At 30.4% G+C, this 13,096-nt stretch overlaps 1 protein-coding gene across 1 annotated transcript in view; it reads left to right on the top strand.

The window, feature by feature from the left end:
• LOC115882761 (cytoplasmic polyadenylation element-binding protein 1) overlaps positions 1 to 7,246 on the top strand; it is a 37,468-nt gene extending 30,222 nt beyond the window's left edge. Inside the window, exons 10-12 of the mRNA XM_030901004.1 lie at positions 989 to 1,154; positions 2,048 to 2,175; positions 5,321 to 7,246. Coding sequence (XP_030756864.1) covers positions 989 to 1,154; positions 2,048 to 2,175; positions 5,321 to 5,542 — 516 coding nt within the window. The 3' untranslated portion in view covers positions 5,543 to 7,246. The remainder of the gene's footprint in view (positions 1 to 988; positions 1,155 to 2,047; positions 2,176 to 5,320) is intronic.
• The last annotated feature ends 5,850 nt before the right edge of the window (positions 7,247 to 13,096 follow it).

Below are 13,096 nucleotides of genomic sequence, written 5' to 3'. Positions count from 1 at the left end.
AGGTTTTTATTATACATGGTGTCATAAAACCTCAACTCGGAAATCTCTCTTAAAATTTAGAATATATTTCTTACAGAAATACAGATTTTTTTATAGAACTTATTAAAAAATTACTTTGATCTGACAGGAAATATTTTTTGTAAGTCAGTTTCGGAAAAACATTTTCGAAATTTCTCAAAAAGTATGCGGCATGGCGTTCATAGGATAACATTCGCTAAAAAAATCAGTCGTTTGTTGGAAATTGGAAAATATTTCTACTAAAATGTATGTAGGTGTCTTTGTCTTTCCTGTACTCGTTATAATTTTTTTTATGAAAGTCAAATGTTAAAACGCCTAACAAAACAAAGGAACCGCAAATCTCGTTCAAGTTGGAATAAGGGTTTTCAAAATACCTTAAAAATGCGTTTTTTTTTTTAAGTTTGATGCCATCTAACGTACAAACGAAGCACTTTTGTATAGTGATAAATTATGTCCAATGAACTTACATATTTTTAATCCAATAATACGTAGTTCTATGTCCACGTAATATTGGAGCACTGTATATTATGTAGTTACTTATTAGGGAAAAGTTGTTCCATATTTTTCATCATTTTTACCTGAACCTGAAACGATTACACGCTGCACAAATAACTATTTTTATATATTTAACTATTTTCCCTAACCTAAGAACTCTGGAAAAGATGCTAGTTAGTATTGGTACTAATGGAAAACGTATAGTCAGATTCAGAATAGATGACTAATGCATCATACTGAATATTCCAATGAACGTATGACGATAGCAAATCCATCCAATAATCTTTTCCATTTTGATGAAACTTCGTGTCCTTATTCGTTCGCCAACGCTGCAAATATCCAACTTGAAGAATTCGCCTATCTTTGTTTAGTGCAGTTTCTAAGACAATAAATTATTAAATTGTCTCACTCTATCACATTTAAAATATTCTGACGTAATCAACATCTTTGTAAGTCGGAGTATTGATTTTTTTAGGTACAAGTTATACCGTGGTATTTGAGCGATTCCAATTACACCAAATCCACCTCTCAAAAGCTGGATCCAAGCAAAACCGTTTTTGTGGGCGCCCTACACGGTATGCTAAACGCCCAAGGCCTTGCCAACATAATGAATGACTTATTTGAAGGTGTTGTTTATGCAGGTAATATAACCGCAGCCTATTCATTAGACAGCCAGTCGACTGCGCTAGTTAGGGTTCCGTACCCAAAGGGTAAAAACGGGAACCCTGTTACTAAGACTTCGCTATCCGTCCGTCCGTCTGTCACAAAGGTCTGTCTTATGAACCGTTAAGTATAGCTAGACAGTTGAAATTTTTACAGATAATGTATCTATGTTGCCGTTATAAGAACAAATACTAAAAACAGAATTAAATAAATGTTTATAAATAAAAAAGTACTTTCACTAAACATTATCTTTTAAGTAAGAATTTTACATAGAATCTTTCAAGTCCTCGGTGGCCGCGTGGTTAAAGCGTTAGGACTTTACGCTGCTATGACGTTGGAGCCGTAGTAAGGCAAGTTCGAATCCTAGTCAAAGCGACTTTTTTTAATCGTTTTTTTTTTAATTTTTACATATTTTTACATATTTATTTTTACTTTTTATATATTTATTATTGATTAATACAATTTTTAGTAATATGTTTCTTCATTTTTTTTTAATTACTTATACGCGCATTCAAAATTTCAGCTAAATCGGAAAAAAAGTTTATAATAATATAGTGTCTAATGTATAGATAATGAATGGTACGGAACCCTTCGTGCGCGAGACCGACTCGCACTTGGCCAATTTTTTTTTAGTATGGCTGCTTCACCTGCTGCGCCTCTTCATACACACGCTGGCAGTCAAAGCAATAGTCTTTGACGAGCTTCATTGGAGCTCTCTCCGAATTCGACTTGTTACATAAGATAAGCGAATATCTAGATAGGTAACAGAGTTCCATGTAAATGATCGTAAGTCGATTGGGTGGCTAATGAATAGGCTATGATATAATTGTGTTAGTTTTTTTTCTAACTTAACAATTTGGGGATCTTGCAGGCATCGACACTGACAAATACAAATACCCTATCGGTTCAGGAAGGGTGACTTTTAACAATCCTAGATCTTATTTGAGGGCGGTATCAGCGGCATTTATTGAAATTAAGACGGCCAAATTTACTAAAAAGGTAAGAAGAAATGTTTATTCGGGTATGAGCCATTTTTAGATTTTTTTAACTTTTTGTAACTTCCTGCACTATACAGGATGACTACGATGATCAAACGAAATATTGGTACATACAGACCGTCACTTTATGTTTTTTTATCAAATAAATTTAAAACTTTGTACCAGGTGGCCAACTAAAAATGGACGCCGGCTGTATCTCAGAAACTACTTATCGTATAACTTTGGGAAAAAAACTCTAATAATTAAATCGACCAAGAGAAATTGCTGGAAGTTATTTTCAAGTTCGAAAAATGTCCGCTAGGGGGCATTTCTGGGATAGACAATCAGAAAACAGGGTTCGTCTCAAAAATATGCAGGTGAACAGGTATTTTAAAAATTACTATTGTAATCATCGAGAAATTTGTAATTTTTCTGATATAGAGTATTTTGCTCTATCTCGTAAAATAAAGTGGTGGGGAAGATTAAACTTGCTTTTATTAAAATAAGGATAACTCTGGTTTAGGTTAGCCGATTTAAACAAACTAGGGCTCGTTTAAAAGAGCTTTTCTTCCTTAATGATCTTCAGTGTAAATTTTGTTTAAATAATTTTCTTTGTTGTAGCTAGAGGGCGCTTTTGCATAAAAAAAATTAAATAGGAGGCTACATTTCTCTTTGCACAGTTAAATAGAGCACAAAATTTCCAAAATATCAGCGCAAACCGCAACTTTCTATCTTCTCTCTAACCGGAGATACAACCTAAACAAATCATGTTAGGCTGCCGCTTAGGATTATATGGTCTAAAAATTATAGTAGTAGGCTAGGAAACAAAAAGATGTAAATTGGTTGCGTCAAAATATCAAAACGTTTAAGTTCAGTTTTCATGCATCTGAATTTCGGGCGTTTTCTTAAAAAAAATGACGTCATAAATTTTTAAACGTGTTTATGTAACATTATCGTCTTAATTTATGGGGTCAAATCAACAACGAACATGGATAAATAACAATTAAATGGTATTAAAATGAAATTAAAATATATGTTTTGATATTTTGACGTTACTAATTTACCTCTTTTTGTTTCCTAGCCTACTACTATAATTTTTAGACCTTATAATCCTCGGCGACAGCCTAATGTGATTTATTTTCTTAATATCTCCCGTTAGAGAGAAGATAGAAAGTTGTGGTTTGCGCTACTACTAACTGTGCAAAGAGAAATATAGCCTCATATTTAAAGTTTTTATGCAAAAGCGCAATATCTGTTATGATGTCAAACAGCGCCCTCTACCTACCACGAAAAAATGTATGGAAACAAAATTTATACTGAAGATCATTAAGCAAGAAAATCTCTTTTAAACATGCCCTAGTTTGTTTAAATCGGCTAACCCAGTTATCCTTATTTTAATAATAGCAAGTTTAATCTTCCCCCACCATTTTATTTTATGACATTTTTTTGATATAGAGCAAAATCCTCTATATAAAAAAATGACAAATTTCTGGATGATTACAATTATATTTAAAATCCTGTTCACCTGCATATTTTTGAGAAAAAATCCTGTTTTCTGATTGGCTATCAGTAAACAGGGTTCCCTAGCCCCCTAGCGGACATATTTCGAAATTGAAGATAATTTCCAGCGATTTCTCTTGGTCGATTTACTGATTATCATTTTTTACCCAAAGTTATACGATAAGTAGTTTCTGAGATACAGCCAATGTGTCCATTCTTAGTTGGCCACCCGGTACTATTGTATTTGTTATTTTGTATAATTAAATATTAATTTACCACTCATCACATTTCTCATTAAAAAAATTGAGGTGCATTTTTTTACAAGATCCAAAAAATGTGCTAAATTCTAGACCCTTTTTTAGGAAAAAAAATCAATTATCGTTGAATTTGTAATTTGTAAAGCATGTCTGCGAGTATTGATGTAGGGGTGAGGGTAGTTATTTTTCCCTTATGTGTTTTGTCAAAGTCGAATATTAAAAGTAGACATTCCGAATCTCAAATCGAATTAACGGTTCTTAAAATATCTTTTTTTTTTTAATTTGTTGCTACACTAGAAGACAAAAAATAATATCACCGCGCTTACTTAAGATCACTTAAAACATCGATAAAAAATACCAGGTGCGTCTCATAAGTGACGCACCCCTATAACTTTTTTATTTTTTCAGATAAAAAATCGAGATTTGGTATGGCCCGTATGTTAGTATATGACATAAATTAGGATTGATTGACGTATTCAATTGTTTTTGGTCACTTGCTGTTTCACCGGAAATGAGTACGTCTTTTGATTTTTAAATGGCACCCTCCATATTTTGTTACTTTGTTCAATAGAAAATGACACTCTGAATAGAATAACATATTATCATATGTCAACTCTTAACATTTTCGAATATGGTTTATTTGAAATTGCAACATGCGATTCATAACGACAATTTGACTCTAAATACCAAGAGTGTGGTACATTATTCGTAAAAAATGCTTTTTACAAATATGGCTAATGAGTCACCCTCGTTCCGTTTGAAAAATGAAGATATGATTAAAAATGCGATTTGGGCACCTTTAACTGGCCAATTCAAGACACTAAAAACATTAGACGATCAAACTTATTTTTCCAAGGCTCCTTGATTAAAACTTAGTGTTTTTAACACAGCTCTGACACTCTAGATTGAAATTTAAAATACGATTTTGTTTTAAGCGAAAATGTCAAAAGTTGATATATGATGTTATTCTATTCAGAGTGTCATTTTCTATCGAATAAAGTAACAAAATAAGGAGAGTGCCACTTAAAAATTGTGTGTGAATACGCCAGTCAATCCTAATTTATGTCATATACTAACATACAAAATCTCGTTTTTTTATCTGAAAAAATAAAAAAGTTATAAGGGCGAACCACTTTTGAGACGCACCCGGTATAGGGCGATTCCAAAACCCCTTCGCGTGTCATTATAGTCAGTTCGCTGTTATTTTCATACCTGTTATTTATTGGATGTGAGAATAACTGCTCTCAACTGTTATTCCTAAACAACAATACTAAAATGGTATTTAACAATAACATAGAAATACTATTTCAGCTTAAGGAAAATTGCTAATTTAGAGAAAACGAATTAGAATCATAATTGATTTAATTATCAACCCTTTTCTAGTACAAGCAAAATTTTATTTTATCCTAGGTGCAAGTAGACCCATACTTGGAAGATTCCCTTTGCACGTTCTGCGGCGTTCAGCAGGGTCCCTACTTTTGCCGCGAATTTACCTGTTTCCGGTACTTCTGTCACTCTTGCTGGTCGTTCCAGCACGGCTCGGAACTACGTCATCACAACCCGATGAGCCGCAATTCCAAGAATAATCAGGTTATGGGTCTGGGATCCACCACGCCTAACGTAAGTTTTTAACTCCTTTTTGAATCGCAAGATATTCACAAGTGCAATTTTCCAATGCCATTGTTATTCGTTCTTTTCTTAAGTAATAAGGGTATAGAACTTTCGTTGTTAACAAAAAATTATTACACAAAAATGTTTTCAAATAAAATATAAATATCCTAAATACAAAGTTTCAAAAAACGAGTACATTTTAAAATACTATAAAATGGTTCTTATATGTTGTTATTATATTATGATTTGTTGGGCATTATCAGCGTTTATTCTTGATAAATGATGTCTATTTTTGGCAAAAGGTACTTAAAATCTCAAAGTACTGTAACCATAATAGATATAACACTCTAACGTCTGAAAATTTCTAAAATTCTTCATATTTTCTTTTTTGTTATTTGATATAAATAAATATTAGACCATTTTATAAATATCGTGTTGTGTTCCCGCGATATTTTTATTTTTGAAATTAAATATACTTTTTATTGTTAATTCATAAAAATCCCTTACGTCATTTTCATCAGAAGATTTTCAGTTCTTCAGTTTTTCATCAGAAGAAGTTCTTAAAAAAAGTATTCACAGCTTTTGTGTAATAATTTTTGTACTCTGTAGAGAGACAACGAATGTTCTTAATTCCTTTTTAAATAAGAAATAATAATTAGTATAATGTTTAATCGGCTGTAAGCAGAGGGATTGTTAAAGTTATTTGGCTTTGTTGTTCCCTTTAGGGGTATTAGTATTTTTCCATTTTTCTTGTATTAAGTAGTACAAAAGTTGGCCAAAGATTTATATAAATAAATCTTGTTAGTCTTAACTTTCTTCCTCGTTACAATAGAAAATTTTGTTTTGCTGTAGCGGACTTAAATTCCTTGATGTTTGAACGAAATAATTTGATGGTATTATAGTTTTTTTCAAGTTGGTAATATTCGGGAATTTTTAATAAGCTACGCGCGTAGTTTTAAGTCGATCTCCAACTTCGGATTTTTTGTGGAGTGTAAATAATTCATTGACGAATAGTACTTTTAACCACGCCATTCCTGCTGCCGCTCTAACATGAAGTCGACAACACAAAATTGTTAGAAGTAACAGTTCGAAACTTCCTCTATCTCAGAAATTCTTGACAGTAACCCCTGTTTATAAGTTAATTAACATCGTCAAATATTAAAAGAAATATTTTCTTAAATACTCGTTTTTTGTTTGGAAGCTGTTTATATTATGGTTTTAACGAATTTCAAATAATTTTCTCCATTATTATGCTAGATATAAACATAGTAAGGTTCGAACGAAAATGTTGTGTGTATTTGGTTGTGAGACAACCAAATACACAACCATACTGTAGGGTTTTTGTTTTCCTGACTTTGTCGACTACTAGCAGTGAGACTCAGGCTTCGTCAAGACAGAGCTGTATTTCATCAAAGTGCTTAGTAAATTTCATCAAAGTAGCAATATTAGAGCTATAACATGGAATATCATATTGTAAAACATTTCTATATTCATTAACTTCATGTTACAGCGGAATCAGGCGTGGTCTTTTATTTTTACCATTCAATATTTTGTAATTGATGTTGATAAAATGATCAAAATAAAGTACCTAAAAGAACCAAATTATACTAAAGTGTCTTGTTTGAAAAGCTCACTGATCAAAAATATGTTTTTTCACTGATTTTTTATAGGAATATATTTTTAGGGAGAATTTATTTTACACATTTATTTTTTTCCCTTGTTCATAACTGGTCTTTATTTTTCTTTTTGCTTTTGACTTAGATGTTATATATTTTTATTGATTTACATCCAAGGTTTACAGTTTTTTTTAAAGATTGTACATTTTTTATATTTTAAAAAATCTTGTAGTACCGTGTCATCTATTTTAACAGATTTTTTTCACATTTTAACGTATGTAATTATTTTAGGAAGTTGGGGAAAGGCTTAAAAACATAGATATAAGTTTCGTTAATATTTTTATATGGTAAGAGTTTTTTTCTTTATAGTCTATATACATAATTCTGGTTATATGATACATATACATTGTGCATTTTTAAAATTTTACATAAATACCTTTGAAGGTATATACTTCTCGACACCAAAAAAAAAATACGAAAATATGTCAGACAATAAATCATTTCGATCGTATGCACATTTCCAGTTTTACTGGTTTTAAAGAGAGAAAAAAACTATTTTTAGTGTAAGTTGTTCTTTCACTAAGATAACCTGTTTTGTAGTTTTTAAGTCGTTTGATATTTATTATTTTTATTATATTTATCAATGGCGTTTTCAAGAGGAGATCTAAGATTTAAGTGAATTTTTTATAACTCGTTTATTGTTACCTTTTGTAGCTAAGTTTACGCATATACAGGGTATCTTAAAAAAACAAAGATTATCAGAAGAATACTAACTTAGAAAGTTAGTATGATTTTTTATTGCAATAGTGTGTGGTGTTCCTAGTACACTGTGAGTCAAAAAATCCCATCAAATTTGATTTTATTTGTTGCTTGAACATAATATAGCCAAGTCAAAACAGTTTTACTTTCTTATTCGCAGTGGATTATATTTTTACCAAAAGAAAAATAGTAAAATTGGGCCCTTATATCTGACACTATTTACCACCAGTTTTTTTGATATCCTGTATATAATGTTATTTGTTTATTAATCCTGTTTTTTACTTAAGAAGGAAACACTCACAAGGTGGGCTGTTATTTTTTGATATTATCAAAAGAAATTTCATATATATATATATATTATATTTCTTTAATGTATTTTCCAAAAATTAATATTTCGGATATTAAAACCTCTTTTATCTTTTTTTTGATAATTGTTTAAATTATATTATTCATTTGATAACAAGTATTTATATAATCTCAATGAATTGTATTCTATTTAGATTCATTAAATTTTCTATCTTTAAATATTTCTAAAGTTTTATTCCAGCATGGACAGTTTTTACTGTTTTACTAACAAATAGTTTGTGCATGTTTTAACTGGTTTTATATTTATGTAGTTTTTTGTGTATGTAGTATTTTCTATATCTTGTGTATGTCCAAATCTCTATATCAGTGAGTAAAGAATACGAGAACATGCCCATATACAGGCTGCAGCAGAATTTGTGATGTTAAGACGCCATTTTTTTGGTTGTAACGAATGAGTCATCAGCGACAACTTTAGCGATTTTTAATAGTTTGTGTCTCTTCAAGCGGCTATGTTAAGAAAAATATGTGCCGTGGCACTGTTTGGTGGTACGGTAACAATTTGGTTGCGGGTGTTATTCGTCCTTCTATTCTTTAGTCATTGACCTATACAGGGTGTCCCACAATTGTGTTTCACTCCACCTCCTGCCAAAACGGCATATTTCCGGACATGGGTTCCTATACTCAAATTACTTGTTTTGATGCCCTCTACAACCCCTTACAGTTTGTCGCACTAATTGTGGGACACCCTGTATAAATATGAATACTAACTCTATACAAGGTTGTTCACCACATACGACACGGAGTATTGTAGCTAAACGATGAGATTTTTACAAATTGTAAGTTTTGGGTTCGATGAAGGACTATTAGAGGTACAATTTAAAAATAATTTTACAAGATACAGAGTGTCCCAAATAAGTAAAAAATATCAAAGTTGTATTTTTTTAAATTGAACACCCTGTATATTATTACATTTTTAGTTTCTACGATTAAAATAAAGGTAAATTTGATTAAGGTTTATTATACTTAAACCTTACCGTTTTTGAAATATTTTCAATTTTGTGAAATTGCAGTAAAAATTTTTAAGGCTTCATTTCTCCAAGGGTATCAAAGTTTTTAATACTAAATATTTACTGAAGTTTATTTATTGATCAGTTATTGTGTTGAAATAATAAAAATAATACTACCTTATACAGAGTGTCTAAAAATTTATTTTAAATAATTATTAGCTTCAAACGGCAATAACTTGTTTAATTTAAATGGAACACCCTGTATATTTTACGAGAATCAGATGCACAATTTAATTGTCTATCAAATTATATTATACCATTTTTACCTATCTCTTTAAGTTTCCGTAGAAAATGCATTTTCTTGTAATTTAGAACTTATTTATCAATATACCCATGGAATATTGACATTTTAGATTATTTTTAAAGATGTACCAAATTTTTAAAGAGTACAGATACTAATATTGTCGATATAATTCGTTTATTTCATTAAAAAATTAAAAAAAACTGTTTAAATATTTGTTAAAGAGGACCAATTAATATGATTCCAGTATTCAAACTACATTAACCGACTGTTTGCGTTGATTAATAATAATTGCTCCAAATACTAAAAAACTGAATTTTGTATGGGTATTAGACAGTGTGATAAAAAGTAACACCTTAAAAATGATATTTCATTTTTTAATAAATGCTTATTTATAACAGAGACTTTAATTTTGATAACTTATTATTATATTGATTTCTGACTCAAATCCACATTTATTTATAATAATTTATTAACGAACACAATTAAGTATGTTTAATTAGTATATAGGCGGAAATAATGGTGTTATATTTAATTAATGGTATACTCTTTAATAAAGATTTAAATAGTTTTCTTTTTGCATACAAATGGGCTTGCATACAAATGGTTTTTAGCAAAACGATAATATTACTAGCCTGTACATTTTGTACATTTGTTGCTTTAAAAACAATCTAAAATGTCAATATTTCATGGGTATATTGATAAATGAGGTCTAAATTATAAGAAAATGCATTTTCTACGAAAACTTGGAGGGATAGGTAAAAAACGGTATAATACAATTTGATAGACAATTAAATTGTGCATCTGATTCTCCTAAAATATACAGGGCGTTCCATTTAAATTAAAGAAGTTATTGCCGTTTGAAGCTAATAATTATTTAAAATAAATTTTAAGACACTCTGTATAAGGTAGTATTATTTTTATTATTTCAACACAATAACTGATCAATAAATAAACTTCAGTAAATATTTAGTATTAAAAACATTGATACCCTTGGAGAAATGAAGCCTTAAAATTTTTACTGCAATTTCACAAAATTGAAACTATTTCAAAAACGGTAAGGTTTAAGTATAATAAACCTTAATCAAATTTACCTTTATTTTAATCGTAGAAACTAAAAATGTAATAATATACAGGGTGTTCCATTTAAAAAAATACAACTTTGATATTTTTTACTTATTTGGGACACTCTGTATCTTGTAAAATTATTTTTAAATTGTACCCCTAATAGTCCTTCATCGAACCCATATCTTGAAATTTGTAAAAATATAATCGTTTAGCTACAATACTCCGTGTCATATGTGGTGAACAACCCTGTATATGAATACAAAATTTTATTTTACTTATTAAAGTTTTGACATGATTGTCCCTAAATTTGAACATACAAACTAACATCTCTTTATATATTTTTTTTTCATTCAGTATGTCATACTATTCTACATTTTTAAAGTCTATTATACTATTTTATCTGTCTTGCTATTCGGATGTTTTATACATTGTGACATATCTCAAATGTTTTTTATTGATATGTGAGTTTTATATATACTGATTTTTTAAATCACCATGCAAAATCATTTCTCATTTCACGTCTTTTAAGATCCACTATTTTATTCGAATTTTAACATTATGCCCATTTTAAAAATAATATTCGCTTAATAAAAAAAAGGTTAGCAAAATATGATCTGTTTTTATTTATTACATACAATTTTGTCTTCATGTAGTATCTATTACAGAGAGTGCCGTTGTCCGAGTTGGATGAGCAAATCACACAACAGGCCAAATTTTTTTGTTAAGTCACTTTTTAGGATATAATCTTTGGTTTTTTTTCTCGCTATAATAATAATTTACGATAATGCGAGCGCGCAAGGTCTGATTTTTATTACTTTTTGGTAAAATAGGAGCTATACCGGGTGCGTCTCAAAAGTGGCTCACCCCTATAATTTTTTTATTTTTTTAGTTAAAAAAACGAGATTTGGTTTGTTAGTATAGGACATAAATTAGAATTGATTGACGTATTCAATTGTTTTCGGTAACTTCGTGTTTCACCGGAAATGACTACAACTTTTCATTTTTAAATGGCACCGTCGCTATTTTTTACTTTATTCGATAGAAAATAGCACTCTGAATAGAATGACATATTACATGTCAACTTTTGACATTTTCATATATGATTTATTTGAAATCATAACTTGCGGTTCGCAACGAAAATTTAACTCGAAATACCAAGTGTGTGGTATCAAATTATTCGTAAAAAACGCTTTTTCCAAGTATGCTAATGAGCCACCCTCGTTCTATTTGAAAAAATTGAGATATTAAAAATACGATTTGAGCATTTTCTAACTGGCCAGTGGTCAGGACAAGACAATAAAAACATTAGACGGCCAAATCTATTTTTCCAAGGCTCCTTGATTAAAAATTAGTGTTTTTAACATAGCCATCACACTCTAGATTGAATTTTAAATTACACAAAAGTTGACATACGATATGTCACTCTATTCAGAATGTCATTTTCTATTGAATAAAGTAAAAAAAAATACCGAGGAGCCCATTTAAGAATCAAAAGTTGTAGTCGTTTCCAGTGAAACAGGAAGTGACCAAAAACAATTGAATACGTTAATTAATCCTAATTTATGTCATATACTAACATACACAAAATCTCGTTTTTTTATATGAAAAAATAAAAAAGCTATAGGGTGAGCCACTTTTGAGACGCAACCAGTATATACCTATATGAAGCGAAATTCTAGTCATGATTGCAAATAGATTTATTGTGAAGTTGAGTAGTGTCCAATTGTTAAGTGAGGCGATATCCAATTTCGTTGGTCCGTGCGTTGGACGTGCGCAAGCTTGGATATTTTTATTCTGATGCTATAAAATAATATTTCGAATCATTCGCGGCACCGTCTTAACAACGAGAAGGCGTTCACCGGTAAAATATTGATGACCCTCCTCTGACTCCTTTAGTTACGATCACTTACAATTATTAATATAACTTTAATTGATACAATTATAGTTTGTCTGAAGTCAATTGGAATAGATAGGCACTCTTAATTTCGGCACAGAAGACGCGTCGGCTAGACAAGAAGCTTAAGAGCGCTTGCACACACACCGGCAAAATCGGAGCCGGCGCCAGCTTTGCACACCTTCCGACAGTTGCATTTAATTGTATTAAATTTCCCGGTCTACGACTATTTTACCGAATCGGAGTATACAGGGTGTCCCAGAAACAAGTGCAAGTATTTTAACTGGTAATATAGTTGAACCCCAGAAACACGCCTATGAGGTTTTTTTCTCGAAATTTTTTTTTCAAAATTCGGAATTTTTTGAATTTTTTTTTAGTTTTTAGTTAAAAAACATAATTTCTTGATAATATAGCAAAGTAAGTAGTAGATTAAATTTACAAGAAAGAAAATCCAGAAAAGATCCAGCAGTTCTTTTTTTTTTGAAATTTTCAAAGTAAAATAACTCCGTTATTTTGGACTTATTTGAAAAACGATAAAGAGAAAATATGTTTCTTTTATCGAGATCTACCGCCCCTTAAAATACTTGCACTTATTTCTGAGACACCCTGTATGTGAAGGGTGTC

This window comes from Sitophilus oryzae, unplaced genomic scaffold (assembly GCF_002938485.1).
Source record: "Sitophilus oryzae breed Bouriz unplaced genomic scaffold, Soryzae_2.0 scaffold_1113_pilon_pilon, whole genome shotgun sequence".
Taxonomy (NCBI): Eukaryota; Metazoa; Arthropoda; class Insecta; order Coleoptera; family Curculionidae; genus Sitophilus; species Sitophilus oryzae.
Note: the sequence above shows the minus strand (reverse complement) of the source record. Positions and strands in the feature narration are given on the sequence as shown.